A 17414-nucleotide genomic window follows, 5' to 3' on the forward strand; every position below is an offset into this window, starting at 1 on the left:
AGCTTTCTTCTCTCCATTAGCTTCCTTTCGGAAGGAGTATTTATCAAGGTGGAGTAGATACCCCTGTCGCACAGCTAAGCCAACAAGAGTCCATGCTGCGGTATCTTCATTTTCATCACTCGATTGGGCCTTGCTCGAGAGATGGGTGGTAATATGAGGAACCCATTCTGCAAGGAGCAGCAGGCCTTCCACTGTTTCAACATGGCGGGTACCAGAGGTACCCAATACAACGCTCAATATCAAACTTGCATATGTGACCATATACCTCTGTGCAAATTATCCAGGTCTTGTCTGTCTTTTGTTGAAATGGTTAGCACAGCTGTCAAAAGAAATGGCTCCTCCACAGCCGTTTTGTGGACACTCGTTGCCAAGAGAATATGATCCGGGACGATTGGCATAAAGGGGTGGTATCTTTCCGCGTAGCTATGAGGAGTCAACACTGCTTGTCTGCTCAAATGCTTCCTTGCCTACTCTTGAAGGAGGTGATCTAGCAGTCGCGGGTCTAGAATTCCGTCTGCAACAGGCCCGTAGGATTCCAGCCCTGGTCGATCATCTCCATCCGTACAGTTATGGCATTGCCCATTCGTGGGAATGGCACTGGTACTAGTAGATCTCGCTGGTTCTGTCTGGCATATTTCAGTGTGTGCTCGCTGGCAATTTTCGTTGGCGGCCGCTTGTGCAAAAATTTGGAGCGCTTCGAGGGGATTCTGGATTCCGCCACAGGTTCTCCAGGGTGGTCATGATCAGTTTAGTGGTAGGTTACCTATACACACGTAATGGTGATCCCCAACCTTAGACCAGAGGTCATGCTTTCAGGCTTGTGGCGCGTCTTTACTATTTGGGTTTGATATGGGAGTCATTGGGGGTATATTGAACATGGAGACATTTCAAGTGTAATATACCCATTTGCAGACTCGGTATTATTGCTTACAGTAGAAGGGAATATGGTTTAACTGACAGAAACCCTTCTGTTTTGGCAAATTTATCCTCGAATATCGTTTCGGTGATCCAGGCTGGCGCCTTTGCTGGCGCTCTTATCGCCATGTGGCTCGCGAACCGCATCGGCCGAAGATGGTCCCTCATCTTCGCTTCCGTAGTCGTCATTATTGGTGTTGCTCTTCAAGCTGGCGCCTCTGGCTATATTGAGGCTTTGTATGTTGGAAGGTAAGGACCGCGATACCAAATCTGAGACTTGCGTTGGCGAGCACTACTAGGCTTGTTGCTGGTATCTCTATTGGGATTGCAAGTACTGTGTGCCCACTTTACATCTCAGAAAACGCCCCAAGGGGCATTCGTGGTCTGCTCACCGGACTATATCAACTCACCCTTGTTTCCGGTCTAACAGTGAGCCCACCTGTATCCTTGCATTTTCTACGGAGCTAAAAATAATACACAGATTGCGTTCTGGGTTAACTACGCCTGCGAGCGAAGATTGACTGGGAAAAAGCAGTTTATCATCCCTCTAGCTTTGCAGGCTATACTAGAAACTATATTGTTTGTTGGAATGTTACTGGCAAATGAGTCCCCTCGATATCTCGCCCAACAGGATTATGCTGCTGCCCTGCAGGTCTTGGCCAAACTTCGTGCCTTGCCGGTTACGCACGAGTATGTTGTGGAGGAGATGGCCAACACAAAGTTCCAGCTTGAGGAGGAGAGAGAGACTTTCGCGACCTCTTCGCGCTTCTCAATCCTGAAAGAGGCATTTTGCACCAGGTCCTATCGTCGACGGTCTGTTCTGTGTATTACCTTGATGATGTGGAGTAACCTTACAGGTACTAATGTCATGACATACTATTCGCCAAGTATCTTCGCAAGCATTGGCCTGTCAGGGGCGTCCGTCGGGCTGTTTGCAACTGGGATCTACGGCATTGTGAAGGTCATCTGCTGCACTGTGTTTATCATCTTCGTCGTTGATTCCTTGGGCCGACGGCGGTCTTTGCTGTGGACTGGAATTGCTCAATTATAGAGCACTTTCGAATGGGTTTGATCTTTTTGACTGACATCTGACAAGGGAATTGCCCTGATTTATGTTGGCTTCTATATTCGATTTGATTCTCCCACTGAGGGTCAGTCCCTCACGGCATCGGCATACGTTGCACTAGCTGCAATCTATATCTTCGCAGGTGTTTACCAATGTGGCTGGGGCCCTGTTGTCTGGTCCTATTGCGCAGTAAATAAGCCCTTCTTTCCGCTTACAAATCCCTTCTCAACATGACCTAATGATAGTTGTCTCTCATAGGAGATCCCCTCAGCTCGCCTTCGTCCGCTCAACATGGGCATGGCAACAGCATCTCAGTGGTTGTTTAATCTTGCCGTAGCCAAAGCTACACCAAGCATGCTAGCAACCCTTGGCTCTAATGGGTATGGTACATTCTTTGTATATGGGGGCTTCTGCTTTACCATGGTTATCTACATATGGTTCTTCGTGCCTGAGACTAAAGGTTGGATCTCTACATACCGATGAAAAGCGCATCATGTTAGCTAATATAAAGCCATAGGTCTGTCGCTTGAATGCATGGATGAGCTTTTCGAAATGGACACGGTCCGTGGCAAATTTATACCGAGTGGGGTAGTTCATGCCACCGACATGGAGTTTAAACGCTTTGACGATAACGCCAAACGGTCTGTGGACCATATTGAGACCGTCGCTCTATATCATTGATAACTCTAAGCGATAAAGGACGAGTTACGCCAGGCATATTGTGATATAGTTTACACGGGAGTGGTATATTGCTCAGACTCAATAAGCAAACCAGGGTACTCAGAGCATGCTCAGTGAGTAGATCAGTGTGCTTTTGTAATGCTCAATGAGGGCTCAGCGGCGTGATCCGATCTACTCAGTGTGCAACAAGCAGCAAGGCTTGAGCACCAAAACGGAAAGAGAACCTAAGAAGTGGCAGAGGATATCAAGTACATAGGTGTCAACCGTCCAATTCCTCAAAGGGGAATTTATCGACAGAATTGAGTCACTTTGCTACATGGGATGAAAAGAAGTTTGGAAAGGTTATTGATGTATTGAAGAGATCGGATTGTCGTTATCATTGTTTTTCAGGAAATTCTCTTATAGTACTTTGGTCAATCTTATGTTTTAGCGCCCTACAAGGATCCTGAAACGTTTATCCCAAAGGGTTTTCATAGATAGACTTCTTCTCATGGGAATGATCGTAAACACACACATTCGCTGGTTTCAAGCAATATTTGATCGCCTGTGTAGAAAGTGAATACTTTTGACCAATTTGGATTAACCATCTTATGAGTCGTTACAAATTCTTTGAGTAATATCCGTCTTCCATCGAATTGAGGTAGCTTCCCTTAATTTTCATGGTGCATGCAGGTACTAATGCTGGTGGTTAAGCGCAGCCAATGGGGCGGAAAACACGGACAGACAATTTAAACCGTAAGATGCCCCTTTCCCAGTCCCATTTTCTTTGACAGAAAAGTCCATCTCTACAAAGCGATTGGCGATCAAAATGGACTTTCAACCTGGAAATCCTTGGAAAATAAGCATTTTTTCGTCGCTGCTGGCTTCACTTCGTCGCTACTTCACCTCCTCATCATCTTGTCGGCGAATTTATTTTTTCTGCAAGAGGTCCAAGTTCAAAAGCAATGTCCTAATTCAGATTCCAAGTATCATTAGCATACCAAATTCTTCGCTCGATAATGTTGGGTCGCAGGCATACGACATTGTACTGGCGTTCTTTTTGAAAACCTGACCAACCCCGACGGCTCAACTACAAACTTAGCATTTCAGAAGTTTTCCGCGCCGACTATTTCATCAGACTCAAATGTTACTGTACTAGTTCAAGGATTGATGGGAGACCTGGACTGTGAAGTTGCTGATTTGACTGTCAAGGGTTAGCGGTTCCAGACGGTCAAATTTGTCGCGTTTGTCGCGTCGACTAGCAACCCCATCATGCAACATCTCAAATATACATATCACCATTTCATACCTCCCGATTTCCGCCGGAATGCATGAGGACAGTGCGACAATACAAATGGGACTGATGGTAAGCGCATTGTTACGACATGGCTAGAGGTCGACCTTATCCGCAACCAGGACGTCGAAATCATGTGAAACAAAGTTTGGAATGACTCTATGGCATTCAACAACACTGTGAGACGCTCGCTTGTGTTGGTATGCCAACCGATGCTGTGTTCCATGATCCTCCAAGCGCGAAGCAAGGCATCTGGATCCTCCTCAAACGATCAATTCAAAACTCTCGGGTCTCAGAAAGCAACTCTGCAAGGGTTAATCGCCGCTGATCTTGTTCAGCCGTTTATTACGGCCACCGGCAGTTCTTATGGTTTTAGAGCGATTGAAATTGATCAGATGAATATCCCTTTTTCTTTGGATCTGGTAGTTGGTATGTGGCTCACTGGAGCATTAGTCAACGTTAAAACCATGTGGCAAGCTGATGTGATCAAAAATGTGACTATCTCATATTTTTGTGCGATGGCGGCACAAATTCTCAATTTGGGTCTGTCTCAACCACAGGAAACAACAGTCCATAGCCAGGCGACCGTCAATGGGAACACAGTGCTGGTGTCGGAGCTACCTCCTCACCTGTCTCGAATTAGGGATAGTCCTGCTGTGCTGGATGATCTATGTTGCGTCGCATACTATATTCGCTCAATGGAACCCGATTTATCTCTCTTTCACCGTAGCAATTTTAGCGAATAGCGAGGATCTCTGATAGTCCTTCGCAGCACCGGGACAGCAAGATTGGGCGAAATTTATCATCGACTAGCTGGTCGACAATACTAATTGCAATACACCACTGGCGGTACTACAATTTCAAGCACGAGCGAGGAATTTGAGAAGTCAGACTTTAGTCCTACATCTGAATATGTCGCATGGACGCCGTTTCCGGGTCTTATCTCTCGAACACTTGGGTTTGTCGTCATTACAATCATGTTTGCATCCTTAGAAATCGTTCTACATGTCTCTCGGATGCAAACTGGGCTAGGAGACATTTATCTCAATGATTACACTAACTACCTATGGACAATTATTGCTACGTCAGCTATGTGGTCAATAGCTACTTTCTCCTCGGGCATCGATTTTAATACACGGTGTCTTACACCACACGCTCATTTGAAGCGATCAACTGGTGCGACGCCTAAACAATCTTTGCAAGTGAGCTTCCTGCACACTCGGGATTCCGCAATGTTTTGGTTGCCATCAATGCACGGCATTTTGCGGTACTGGCAACCACATTGGCTACCGGGGCTGCCTTCTTTCTAGCCATAGTAATTAGCAGCTTATACTCAGCCGTTGATGTTCTTCAACATATTGGCTCGAATTTTACACAGTATGGAAGCTTTCGAGCCCCTCCGATCTAACCTTGTTGATCACTGCCGTGCTCATTCAGGCTGGAGGGATGGAAATTATATCCCGGAGCCCTTAGCTGTAGGGGAGAAAACAGGATACAGTGGCATGTTCTTGATATATATATATATATATGCGGAGGGAATGTATTTTAGTCCGAATGGGAGGATCAACATACGGTATATAAATAGTCCAAAGCATATTGACCAACTCTTTCATCTAGATCAGATGTATTATCCGACATGTCTTGTACAAGTACTCCGTAGTTATGTGCTATTTACTCCGTAGTTCAACCTTAAACAGTTTAAGCCCACGCCGCTTCCTCAGTTATAGAGATGACCCCGCAAATCCCCACTTACAGATGGACTAGTATATTGTATGGCGTTCTCATAGTGATTTGCGCCATTTGATAGTCAAATCAATAAAAACACGAGATAACCCCGTCGCGACAAGACGACCCATCCATAAACAACTAGTCACTCGCGCGACTGGTTTTTGAGTCGTTGCAAATCATTGGTTATTTCATTTCTCAGGTGCCTAGAAATAAAGATTCGGCCGGTTGGAGCCTTACGATCTGATTGTTCCATATGCGACCGAAATATAATTTTTTAAAGACCAAGTACAATATTGTAATTAGCTTGCAAATTAGCCATAAGCCTATGGAAAGATATTGGACAATTGCTCAAGTGATGGTGATTCATCCCTATTTCTCAACGCATGCCTGTTACTACCGGCTCTTTATTTTTAAAATACGATGAATAGTTCACTGTAGAAATGACGGCAATTAATAGAAAAAGATATCGGGTGTCGGATGACAGTCAAAGCCCGTTGGGGACAAAGAGCTAAGGGCGACAGGGATACGAATCCGCCACAGGATTCATGAGGTCAAAGGAACGAATAAAAAAATGCAGGTTGTCAGTACTAATTCCAATTCCAATCTAGGCCAGCAATTACCACAAAACTGGTTAAATTGTTGGATTGTAGTTTATAATCAAGTGAAACAAGTTGGACTCGGCTTGCGGGAAAATAAATCTTACCGTCATATTTATGGAAATTTGTATAGCGATCGACATGCAAATTTCGTCGAGAGGAGGTGGGTACGATCAAAGATGCCTGCTAAGCCCACTTCGTGTTATTACGATGTTCATTCCACTCCACATGGAGCTGGGATGTGGATCAGGGCGAGATCATAATGGGGACCGCCTTTTGGTGTGGCTTTGTGGCGTGTGTAAGGAGTCCCCAGGGGTTCGCCGAGTCTATTTAAGTGGCGGTAAGCTATGAAAGAGAAGTTAAACTTATTGTGATGTATCTATTGAACTTGGAATAAATTAAAAAAATATATGAGGGGGATCATGACTGTAAAACGAGTTGCCGAGGAGAATCAGGAGTCATGCCGAGGTGGCGGATATTCAGGTACAGATAGGAACAGATAGGAAATGCAATAGTTAAAATATTATTGACACGGGACCAGGAACTTGAATAGGTCTCTTTTGTGCTGGGAGCTAATGCAGATGCTCCATATTTAATAATATTTATCCTGGCGCAGTGCAGATATGCATGAATAAGTACTACTTCGTACATCTACACAATCCTGTTTAGGATACCCCCTGAGCCGAGATATCACGAGCGCACAAATATTCTCCAGATTTATATGGAGCATTATGGAACAGTATGGGGCAAAGTGGCACATTATAGCGAAGCTAGCTCGAACTAGACCACTTATTGGAGCAATCATATGCAATATGTAACCCCTAGCGCCTTAGAAGTGGAGCTATAGTGCAGTTAGGGTTTAGCCATCTGCATTTGTTTGCAGACCATAACCAGACATGTCAACAACTCTCTCCACGACTCATTGGGGCACACCAATCGGAAAGCTATCGGTAACCAAATGGGCTGGTCTCGTCTCACTCAGGTACCCTTTTTTCCTGCCTTGACCTTTGTTACTTGGCAATCTTGTTGTGGTGCAGATCGACGTGTTCTCCCCTATTTGTGAGATTACCGAAATAGCATACCCAAATGGACTCGGTTAAGTATAAGGCTTTTGCCTGCTGTCTGTGATTTTCTTTTCTCCATCTCTTCTGATTGCTTCATTCCTTCCCTTTGTTCTTGGAACTGTCATTCTTTCCAGCTGATATTAATTCAGCGTCCTTTCTTTTAATTCCCCACAGAAGCAATGAAGCAATCTGTCGTCACCTCTCTGGTGGCCCTTGCGGCCTCCGTCTCCGGAGTCCAGGCCACCGAGAGCCTGATTGACCTTCCCGTCAACCTGTGTGCTGCGGTCCTTGGCGAGGCTGAGTGCAACCAGAAGACCACCAGCTCTGAGGGTCTCGTCAGCGTTCCCCTCAATGTCTGCGCCGCAGTCCTTGGCGAGGCTGAGTGCAAGCAGCTCCACGTTTCCTCCAAGCGTAGCGAGTCCTTGATCAGCCTTCCCGTTAACCTGTGCGCCGCTGTCATCGGCGAGGCTGAGTGCAACCAGAAGACCACTAGCCCCGAGGGGCTCATCAGCGTTCCCCTCAATGTCTGTGCTGCCGTCATCGGTGAGGCTGAGTGCAAGCAGCTCCACGTTTCCTCCAAGCGTAGCGAGTCCTTGATCAACATTCCCGTTAATCTGTGCGCCGCTGTCCTCGGCGAGGCTGAGTGCAAGCAGAAGACCACCACCTCCGATGGTCTGATCAGCGTTCCCGTCAACGCCTGTGCCGCCGTCCTCGGCGAGGCTGAGTGCAAGCAACTTCACGTTTCCTCCAAGCGCACCGAGTCCTTGATCAGCATTCCTGTCAACCTCTGCGCTGGTATCCTCGGTGAGGCCGAGTGCAACCAGAAGTCCAGCTCCGGTGGTCTCATCAGTGTTCCCGTCAACGCTTGTGTTGCCGCTCTTGGCAAGGCCAAGTGTGACCAGGTTTCCGGCTCTTCTTCCGGTAGCGACAGCGAGTCCCTGATCAGCATCCCCGTCAATGCCTGTGCTGCCGTCCTCGGCGAAGCTGAGTGCAAGCAGAAGTCCAGCTCCAACGGCCTTATCAGCGTTCCCGTCAACGCCTGTGTTGCCGCTCTTGGCAAGGCCAAGTGTGACCAGATCACCGGCTCTTCTTCCACCGGCTCTTCTTCCACTGGCTCTTCCTCTACTGGCAGCAGCGGCAGCGGCTCCCTGATCAGCATCCCCGTCAATGCCTGTGCTGCCGTCCTCGGCGAAGCTGAGTGCAAGCAGAAGTCCAGCTCCAACGGCCTTATCAGCGTTCCCGTCAACGCCTGTGTTGCCGCTCTTGGCAAGGCCAAGTGTGACCAGATCACCGGCTCTTCTTCCACCGGCTCTTCTTCCACTGGCTCTTCCTCTACTGGCAGCAGCGGCAGCGGCTCCCTGATCAGCATCCCCGTCAACGCCTGTGCTGCCGTTCTCGGCGAGGCTGAGTGCAAGCAGAAGTCCAGCTCCGGTGGTCTCATCAGCGTTCCTGTCAACGCCTGTGTTGCCGCTCTCGGCAAGGCCAAGTGTGATCAGATCGCCGGCTCTTCTTCCACTGCCTCCTCCTCCGCTTCCACTTCTTCCTCCACTGGCAGCAGCGGTAGCGGCTCCCTGATCAGCATCCCCGTCGGTCTCTGCGCCGGTGTCCTTGGCGAGGCTGAGTGCAAGCAGAAGTCCAGCTCCGGTGGTCTCATCAGCGTTCCTGTCAACGCTTGTGTCGCTGCTCTTGGTCAGGCCAAGTGTGATCAGGCTAGCTCCTCTTCTTCCGGCAGCGGCAGCGAGACCCTCATCAACGTTCCCATCAACATCTGCCTCGCTGTCCTCGGTGAGACCCACTGCAACCAGGAGTCCGACTCTTCCACCGGTCTGATCAACATCCCTATCAACCTTTGCTTGGCTGTCCTCGGTGAGGCCGACTGCAACCAGGGATCTACCACCACTGTCACCACCACCGCCCCCGCTGCCTCTTCTACCCCCTGTGACACCGAGACCTCCGAGATCGTCAAGTCCACCGTCATTCCCGGCCCCAGCGGCTCTGGTTCCATCACCGTCTCCGTCCCTGCTACCCCCACCACCGCCCCCGCTGCCTCTTCGACCCCCTGTGACACCGAGACCTCCGAGATCGTCAAGTCCACCGTCATTCCCGGCCCCAGCGGCTCTGGTTCCATCACCGTCACCGTCCCTGCCACCCCCACCGGTGACTCCCCCGTCGGATCCTCCACCCCCGCTGCCTCTTCAACCCCCTGTGACACTGAGACCTCCGAGATTGTTAAGTCCACCGTCATCCCCGGCCCCAACGGTTCCGGCTCCATGACTGTCTCCGTCCCCACCCAGCCTACTGGAGAGGCCACCACCCCCGCATGGACTGCTCCCGCTGCCTCTTCCACCCCCTGTGACACCGAGACCTCCGAGATCGTTCAGTCCACTGTCATCCCCGGTGTTCCCGGTAGCTCCGCCTCCGAGACCGTCTCTGTCCCTGCCAAGCCCACTGGAGAGGCCACCACCCCCGCATGGACTGCTCCCGCTGCCTCTTCCACCCCCTGTGACACCGAGACCTCCGAGATCGTTCAGTCCACTGTCATCCCCGGTGTTCCCGGTAGCTCCGCCTCCGAGACCGTCTCTGTCCCTGCCAAGCCTACCGGCGAGTCCCCCGTTGCGCCTTCCCAGGGTGCCACCACCCCCGCCTGGACCGCCCCCGCTGCTTCCTCCACTCCTTGCGACACCGAGACCTCCGAGGCTGTCCAGTCCACCGTGATCCCCGGCGGCCCCATCGGTGCCACTACCCCCGCCTGGACCGCCCCTGCTGCCACTGGCTCCGTTGTCCCCTCCGGTGGTGTCGGCCCCAAGCCCTCCGGTGCCATGACCTTCAGCACTGCGACTTACTACTCGACCGTCAGCGTCTGCAACGCCGCTTGCTCCGGCTCCAAGACTGCCTCCATGCACCACGTGAAGCCCACCTCCGCCGCCAGCTCCTCCACCCCCGTTGCACCCTCCGCTCCCGCTGGCACCGCTGCTCCCTCCTCTCCTTCCTCCCCCTCTTCTCCCTCTTCCCCCTCCGGAGCCAGCGCCAACTCCCCCAGTGCTAGCCCTGCTTTCAACGCTGCTGGCCGCGCCACCATGTCTGGCTTCGCTGTCGTCTTCGGTGCCGTCATTGCTGCTGCCATGCAGTTTTAAGTGACGATCTAGTATCGTCGACAATACTGATAGTGACGGAACGATTTGACGACTGTCGGTATCGTTCAGCACTTCTCAGCTACTGTACACATTTACGTTTCTTTTTGTGCGGAACATACCCGTCTACGTATATTTTACTTCTATCTTCAAAGGTTCAAACCATTGGTTTAATCATAATTCCACGATATATGTCTCCTCAAATCGCCACTGTTTCCTGCGATTTAGGTCGTCTATGTCTATATGATAGATTTGTTGGTTCTTGCACCTCCATTGAAGAAGTAATTTATTTGTGACATTCTCTTCAATGTACTAGTGATTATTTCAAAATTTACTTCCGACTCATATTTCCATCACCTAAAGTAGCGATGGTTGCACTAGTAGCCCTTGCTGCCTGTCGGGTCAAACCCCCCGATTTAGACCTTTTTATACGGATACCCGCCTCTCTACCTGGACCATGCAAGGGGTGTAAAGATCCAAGTTTTACTGTGATACCTGGTACTGATACGTTCTAGACCGAACATCCTTAGCTCACCCTTTGATTGCATTTGCTCATTGCAATTTATTGATATACTGCAATGTTGGAATCAATATTCATGGATATGATGTTGCCTTTATCATCTCCATCGATTCCGAGAAATGCTGGGGCGCTGCATGACTTTCCAGCTAATTCCGTTTGGCCTGGAACTTCTTATATCGCTATAAGGCAGTGCATTTTCTATTGGTGCTAGCGAGATAGATATTACCCAAGTTCATATAAAAATCAGGTGTTTTACAGATCTCTTTCAATATTTCAAAGCTTCGACCCTTATCTCTTTGAATGATAACGGGATGTTTGATTATGATATTCATCAGCTCTTTTTATTCTTCACAGTCGCCTCTAGGGCGGAGTGAGATATCGCCCACACTGACAATCATTAGTGGTCTGTGAAGGGCTACAGCTGAATTGATTCAATTAGGCGGTGCCTGCATGCTGTTTATCTAAATCTTAGAGAACCGTAAACAAAGGAGCGGTCAACTGCTGTATAGTGTTCCCTAGGGCGGTCAGGCTACCCGTTCGGCAGTATCGGGTGCGGTGTCTGCACGGGCAAAGCCCGAGCCTCAACGTGGCCCTGGCCCGTTACAATACCCCCCTCCTTAGGTTCGGACCTGTAAAGGGTCACGCGGGAGCTCCGGCCGCTGGCAGGGGGTCATCCGTGGCCGAAACGGCCCCGAAACGCTCCTCAAATCTGTCTAGGGCACTACAGTCATCTATAGATGCTAGTGGTTCCCATGTGCATTGCGAGTAGCCAGTCCACCGAACTAGCACCTCTCTCCTAGAGCCTCGACCCACTCTCTTAGTACGGGCCGCTAGGATTTCTTCCACATCGTATTCCAGTTCCCCATCGATCTCCAGGGGTGGTGGCTGCGAATCGTCCACGATTTGCGAGGGAAGCGGGTCATCGGCTGCGGGCCGAATTAGGTCGACGTGGAAAACTGGGTGAATTCCGGTCGGAACGCCCAACCGCACTGTATGGGAGGATGGCACTTCTAGCACTGTGTAGCGGGCATGAAGCCAGTCTAGCTTCTTGTACGGCCGTGTCGATCTCACGTTCCGTAGGTTTAACCATACTTTGTCGCCTGTTTTATACACTGGTGCAGCTTGGCGGGTTCTGTTCGCTTGAAGCTGCTGCTGATTTTGTGCAAACGCTATCGACGCTTGTGCCCACTCGGTAGCGGATCGGAGTCGATTCGCTAGCGCTTCGCCTGCCTCCCCGGGTCCCGATAATCCCTCTTGGATTTCTTCACTCCCTGTCTGTATCGGATCGATATGGTATCCATGTGTAAAGAAGAATGGAGATATTCCAGTTGACGCTGCCTTCCGATTATTGATCGCTACTGCTGCTATTGGTAGCAGCTTTATCCAATCCTCTTGTGTGTAGCAAGTAAATGCTCGTAGGATCTTTTCAACCTCTTGATTCGCTCTCTCAGTTGAGCCATCTGACTGCGGGTGGAAGGCGGTAGATAATCGGCGGCGAATCTGTAGCCTTTCGCACACCCTTTTCCAGAAGTCGCTCACAAATTGGGTTCCCCTATCGCTTGTGATAGCAGTTGGTAAACCGTGGTGTATATAGATATGCACTAAAAAGGCCTCAGCTAACGCGTCAGCGGTGATTAAGTCCATACCGATGAGTATCACGCTTTTCGTTAGCCTATCGGTAACGACTAGGCAGTTGGTCGCTTTTCTCTCTCCTGCAGCTGGGAAACCGGTAATAAAATCCATTGATATCTCTGCCCAGATGCGCTGGGGAATCGGCAGGGGTTTCAATAGGCCGTGTTTTGTCTCCCTCTAGATTGTGCTTCTTCCGCAAACGCCACAGTTCCGTAGAAATTGTCGTACATCCGCTGCTGCTCCGGGCCAGAACCATTGTCGAGACAGTATCGAATAGGTAGCGTCTCGTCCTGGGTGGCCGCTCAAATAAGAATCGTGCACTTGCTGGAGGATTCTTGTTCTTAGAGGCTCAGAGTTAGGAACCCATAAACGACCACGAAACCGTAGTAGTCGACGCTCGTCTAGCTCGCATTCTGCTAGGCTCACTTTCGTGTCTGTATTGGCTGGTATTCGGCGATGTTCTTTCAATATCGCGGTAGAGAAGGCTCGATAGGTTGCGTCAGTCTTTCGGGCAGTTTCCTATAATTGTTGCATCTCTAGGTCCTCGAACATTCGTACGGGCGCTTCGAAGTCTATTTCCTCTTTATCTTCTTTAGGCTCTCTCTGTGGTCTACCAGTCCGGACCGTAACGTCGGCGAATAGGGCCCGAAACCTATGTGAAACGCGCTCGTCGTTAGCGTCCTGCGGCATATCTTGTTCTCTTCGCGACAATGCGTCTGGTCTCACTGCTTGTTTCCCTGGCCGATATTGTAGGTCGAAGTCGAACTCCGCTAGTACATCTGACCATCGCATCTGCCGTTCGGATAGCTGCCTTAACTTATAGAAGTATCGTAGGTTCTTATGGTCCGTTACGATAGCGAATCGTGGGACCATCTTTAGCTCTGGGCGCCATTCCTTTAGGGCTCGTATAATAGCTAGGAGTTCCTTATCGTGGATTTCGTAGTTTACCTCTGCCGGGGATAGCTTCTGTGAGAGGTATGCACAAGGTGCTACGACGCCATCATCCTGCACTTGAGATAATACTGCGCCTGTAGCCCAGCCGGATACATCCGTTTCGACTATTGTTTCTCGTTCCTCTTCGAAATGCACTAGAATCGGTGCCGAAACGAAGAGATTCTTTAGTTCTTCGAAACTCCGTCTGCAGTTGTCGTCCCATTTGAAAGCTTCGTCTTTCTTGGTTAACCTCGTAAGCGGCGTAGCAAGCTCCGCGAATCGGGGTATAAACGGTCGGTAGAAGTTGGCGAATCCTAGAAAGCTTCGGATATCTTTCACAGTCTTAGGCGCCTTCCATGACTTAATCGCTTCGACCTTCTCAGGGTCGACACATAGACCCTCGCCTGCTTTCACAATATAACCCAGGTATTTTACAGCGTGTTGTTCGAATTCTGACTTCTTGATATCGCATTAGAGCCCAGCCTCTTGTAGTTTCGATAAGACTTCGTTCACCTTTCGGCGGTGATCCGCTATCGAACCGTTAGAGTAGATGATAATATCATCTACATACGCTAAGACAAAGTCGTCTAGGTACTCTCGCAGCACATGATTGATATGTCGTTGAAAGGTGGCTGGGGCGCCTGTTAGGCCGAATGGCATAACGTTCCACTCGTACAGGCCGTATCGCGTACGAAACGCGGTCTTATATTCATCGCCTGGTTATACCCGAATCTTGTGGAACGCAGCTATCACGTCTAGCTTCGTGAACCACCGTGCCCTCGACATATTCCGTAGCGTCTCACGAATCAGTGGTAATAGGTATCGGTCTTTAACCGTCAGTTCGTTTAGGCCTCGGTAGTCGATACAGAATCGAATGCCGCCTCCTAGCTTTCGTACCAGAAGCACTAGCGAAGCGGCTGGTGATCGGCTTACGCGGATAAAGTTCTTGTCCAGCAAGTCAGTAAGCGTTTTGCGTAATACTAGTAGTTCTTCTCGGTTCATTCCGTATAGTGGTCCGTATAGGGGCGGAGCTTCATTTCCATTGTCGTCGGTTTTCAGCTGGATCCGGTGGTCGGTTCCAGGGCGATTCGGGGACAGTTCGTCTGCTAATCGTTGGCTAAACACGTCTAACCAAGGCCAGTAATGTTTGGGCAATTTCGTCTTTAGGTCCACTAGTTCTTTTGGTCGTAGTGCCTTCTCAATATCCGCCATCGAAACTCGGCCGATTCGTAGCCGATGGTCGGTCGATGCGTTTTCGAAAATCCGTCCGCATTCCTGTGCACTTGCTTTCTGCACTTGTAAACGTTTAACCTTCTAGGGACCGATAGATATATCTCTACGGTTCCAACACCGCGTTCTGGCTCCTTCCTTCGAGAATATATCGATATACCCTCTATTCGCTAAGCTCTTCCTTTTTATATCCGTTTCCCAGGGTTTCCCTAGAATAAGATCGTCGACTTGTCCCGGGATCACGTACGCAAATACGCCTTTCTACTTATGGCCATGTATGTCGAGGTCGAAGCAGGTAACGTGTGTGATTCGACCCTGTTTCGCTAGCACGCCGTCTAATCTTAGGGGCTTAGGAAGTTTGATGCGCGGGAGTTCAAGAGAGAGAGAGAGTTTTTCATTAATTATAGCGTAGCTATCGCACCCGCTATCGACGAGACCCTTAACGAATCGTTCGCCATTCAGGCACGCGTCGATATAGAACAGTGGTTCGATGCTCTTCTCTAACTTCTTGACTCCTTCGAGCTCTTGTTCGCGACTAAGAACAAGAGCTACTCTTTTTCCAATCCAGATGATTCGACAACCGTAGTGGATTCGGTCTCGCTGGATGACTCTGCGACAGCGGCAACTTCCTCGCGCTTCTTGCTCGAAACGGTCTCGTTTCGGGGCTTTCTCTCAAGTTTGTTGGTGTGCCTCCGGTCCTCGGGACGTCTTGTAGGTTTCAGGGGGCATGATGCGATACGGCATTTCGGTCGCCCACAACGTATACAAAGTCCTTCTTCACGACGTCTGTCTCTCTCCTCTTCGCTTACCCATTTCGCACGTTTGCCAATGAGGTCTCGATCCCGATTCGGGTCTAAATCGGTGGCGAATCGGTTCACCTTCACTGACGTGGGTTGCCAGTCCATTGGATCGTAAGTTTCTTCGATCTGGGCAGTAGCTGCTGTCGCACGTTTTGGTCGGTTCCACATCGCCTGGAACCCTGACAAGTCGGCGCTGATTCGGTGTAGAAGATACACCATTTCGTTAAAGGTGCTCGGCACACCTCGGTTCACTAGGGCTGAATGCGTCTCTTTATTCAGTGCCATAACTAGCGTATGCTTTTTGGAATCATCGGGCCATTGGAGGGCACCCGCATCGGCTAGTTCTCTCTCAAAACTCGGTAAGAATCTTTCAAATGATTGGTTCGGTTTCTGCTTTAGCGCATATAAACGCTGTACGGCTCTCGCTTTGACGTTCGGATCGCCATAGATTCGCTCCAGATACGATAGCAAATCTTCGGGGGTTCCGTTCTCACGTCTCTCTCTCATAAAGGTGGTGGTGTTCTTCAACGCCATCTTTTCCAGGCGAGAGTAGATATATGCGCATTAGTCCGCGGGGGAACCGAGGCACATTCCATCTACTCTCAATTTATTCTCGATCAGGATTCTCCAGGAAGGCCAATCGCTAACTGATCCCGAAAACATCGCTGGATTCGGCAGCATCGCTCTCGGGCGAGAGGTTATAATCCTCTCGCTGTCATCGCGATCTTCTCTCACTTGTTCGACGGAAGGACCGGCAATGTTGGTCGCTTCAGGTTCGGATCGCACATGATCCGGCATCGATTCGCTAGGCGTGCGGTTCTGACTTTGCATCGCCTCTTCTATCTGGTGGAAACGTTGGTCGACGCTTGCCACCATCGCTGCCATCATAGCTTCTAGTCGGGCCATGGGGTCATTTGGTGGGTGAGCCTCGTGAGCTCCACTCGTGGGGTTTGCTCGCTCGTTCGCCATCGTTCCGATGTCGAGCCGCTATTGTTTCGCTGATACTCTGTGGGGAAGAGGAAGATTTAGATATGTGAAGGGCTACAGCTGAATTGATTCAATTAGGCGGTGCCTGCATGCTGTTTATCTAAATCTTAGAGAACCGTAAACAAAGGAGCGGTCAACTGCTGTATAGTGTTCCCTAGGGCGGTCAGGCTACCCGTTCGGCAGTATCGGGTGCGGTGTCTGCACGGGCAAAGCCCGAGCCTCAACGTGGCCCTGGCCCGTTACATGGTCCGCGAAGGCGCTGAAATGCTACTTATCTTACTGCTGCCTGAGATAGCTTGTTGATTAACAAACAAAGGCACGGCTTAGATCTATTCAATGGTGCGAATCCAGTGAAGAGTTTGACTCCCTCATAATCATCAAGTTGATCCAACCTGAACAACCAAGAGACAACCCAACCACACCGCGTGCTGCCCACCCACGATGACGGGAGTCAAAACACCGAAACCTGTAACGGGCCAGGGCCACGTTGAGGCTCGGGCTTTGCCCGTGCAGACACCGCACCCGATACTGCCGAACGGGTAGCCTGACCGCCCTAGGGAACACTATACAGCAGTTGACCGCTCCCTTGTTCACGGTTCTCTAAGATTTAGATAAACAGCATGCAGGCACCGCCTAATTGAATCAATTCAGCTGTAGCCCTTCACAAAACCATCTTGCTAGCCTGCTAGCAAAATTGAGCACAGATGATGAAACTAGGCTCATTCAGCATCTTCACCCACCGGCCTGGAAATTTCAAATTCAGACCTGGAACACAAGCCATCACCTGCTTCAATCGAACAGGTTCGGGTTCTCGCTAGGCGCTCGGATATGGCTAGCGTTGAGAATGTATCTCTGTGA

The 17414-nt window shown here is 49.9% G+C and overlaps 4 protein-coding genes across 4 annotated transcripts; 2 read left to right on the forward strand and 2 right to left on the reverse strand.

The window, feature by feature from the left end:
* Positions 1-1042: 1042 nt before the first annotated feature.
* N7529_003239 (uncharacterized protein) lies at positions 1043-2662 on the forward strand (the record flags this gene model as incomplete). The annotated part of the gene is made up of 6 exons (XM_057238766.1): positions 1043-1152; positions 1215-1344; positions 1397-1906; positions 2012-2170; positions 2240-2441; positions 2499-2662. 6 exons carry the CDS (start codon positions 1043-1045, stop codon positions 2660-2662), a joined length of 1275 nt encoding a protein of 424 aa, XP_057101377.1.
* A 4840-nt stretch (positions 2663-7502) lies between these two features.
* Positions 7503-10457, forward strand: N7529_003240 (uncharacterized protein; the record flags this gene model as incomplete). Its single annotated transcript, XM_057238767.1, has 1 exon — positions 7503-10457. The coding sequence occupies one exon, from the start codon at positions 7503-7505 to the stop codon at positions 10455-10457; it is 2955 nt and encodes a 984-aa protein (XP_057101378.1).
* Positions 10458-15317: 4860 nt separating this feature from the next.
* On the reverse strand, positions 15318-16103 carry N7529_003241 (retrotransposon gag protein; the record flags this gene model as incomplete). Its single annotated transcript, XM_057238768.1, has 1 exon — positions 15318-16103. One exon carries the CDS (start codon positions 16101-16103, stop codon positions 15318-15320), a length of 786 nt encoding a protein of 261 aa, XP_057101379.1.
* Positions 16104-16133: 30 nt separating this feature from the next.
* Positions 16134-16538, reverse strand: N7529_003242 (uncharacterized protein; the record flags this gene model as incomplete). The annotated part of the gene is made up of 1 exon (XM_057238769.1): positions 16134-16538. One exon carries the CDS (start codon positions 16536-16538, stop codon positions 16134-16136), a length of 405 nt encoding a protein of 134 aa, XP_057101380.1.
* Between the last annotated feature and the right edge of the window lie 876 nt (positions 16539-17414).

The sequence above is a fragment of the Penicillium soppii genome (genome assembly GCF_028829465.1).
Source record: "Penicillium soppii strain IBT 18220 chromosome Unknown utg000003l, whole genome shotgun sequence".
Classification (NCBI taxonomy): domain Eukaryota; kingdom Fungi; phylum Ascomycota; class Eurotiomycetes; order Eurotiales; family Aspergillaceae; genus Penicillium; species Penicillium soppii.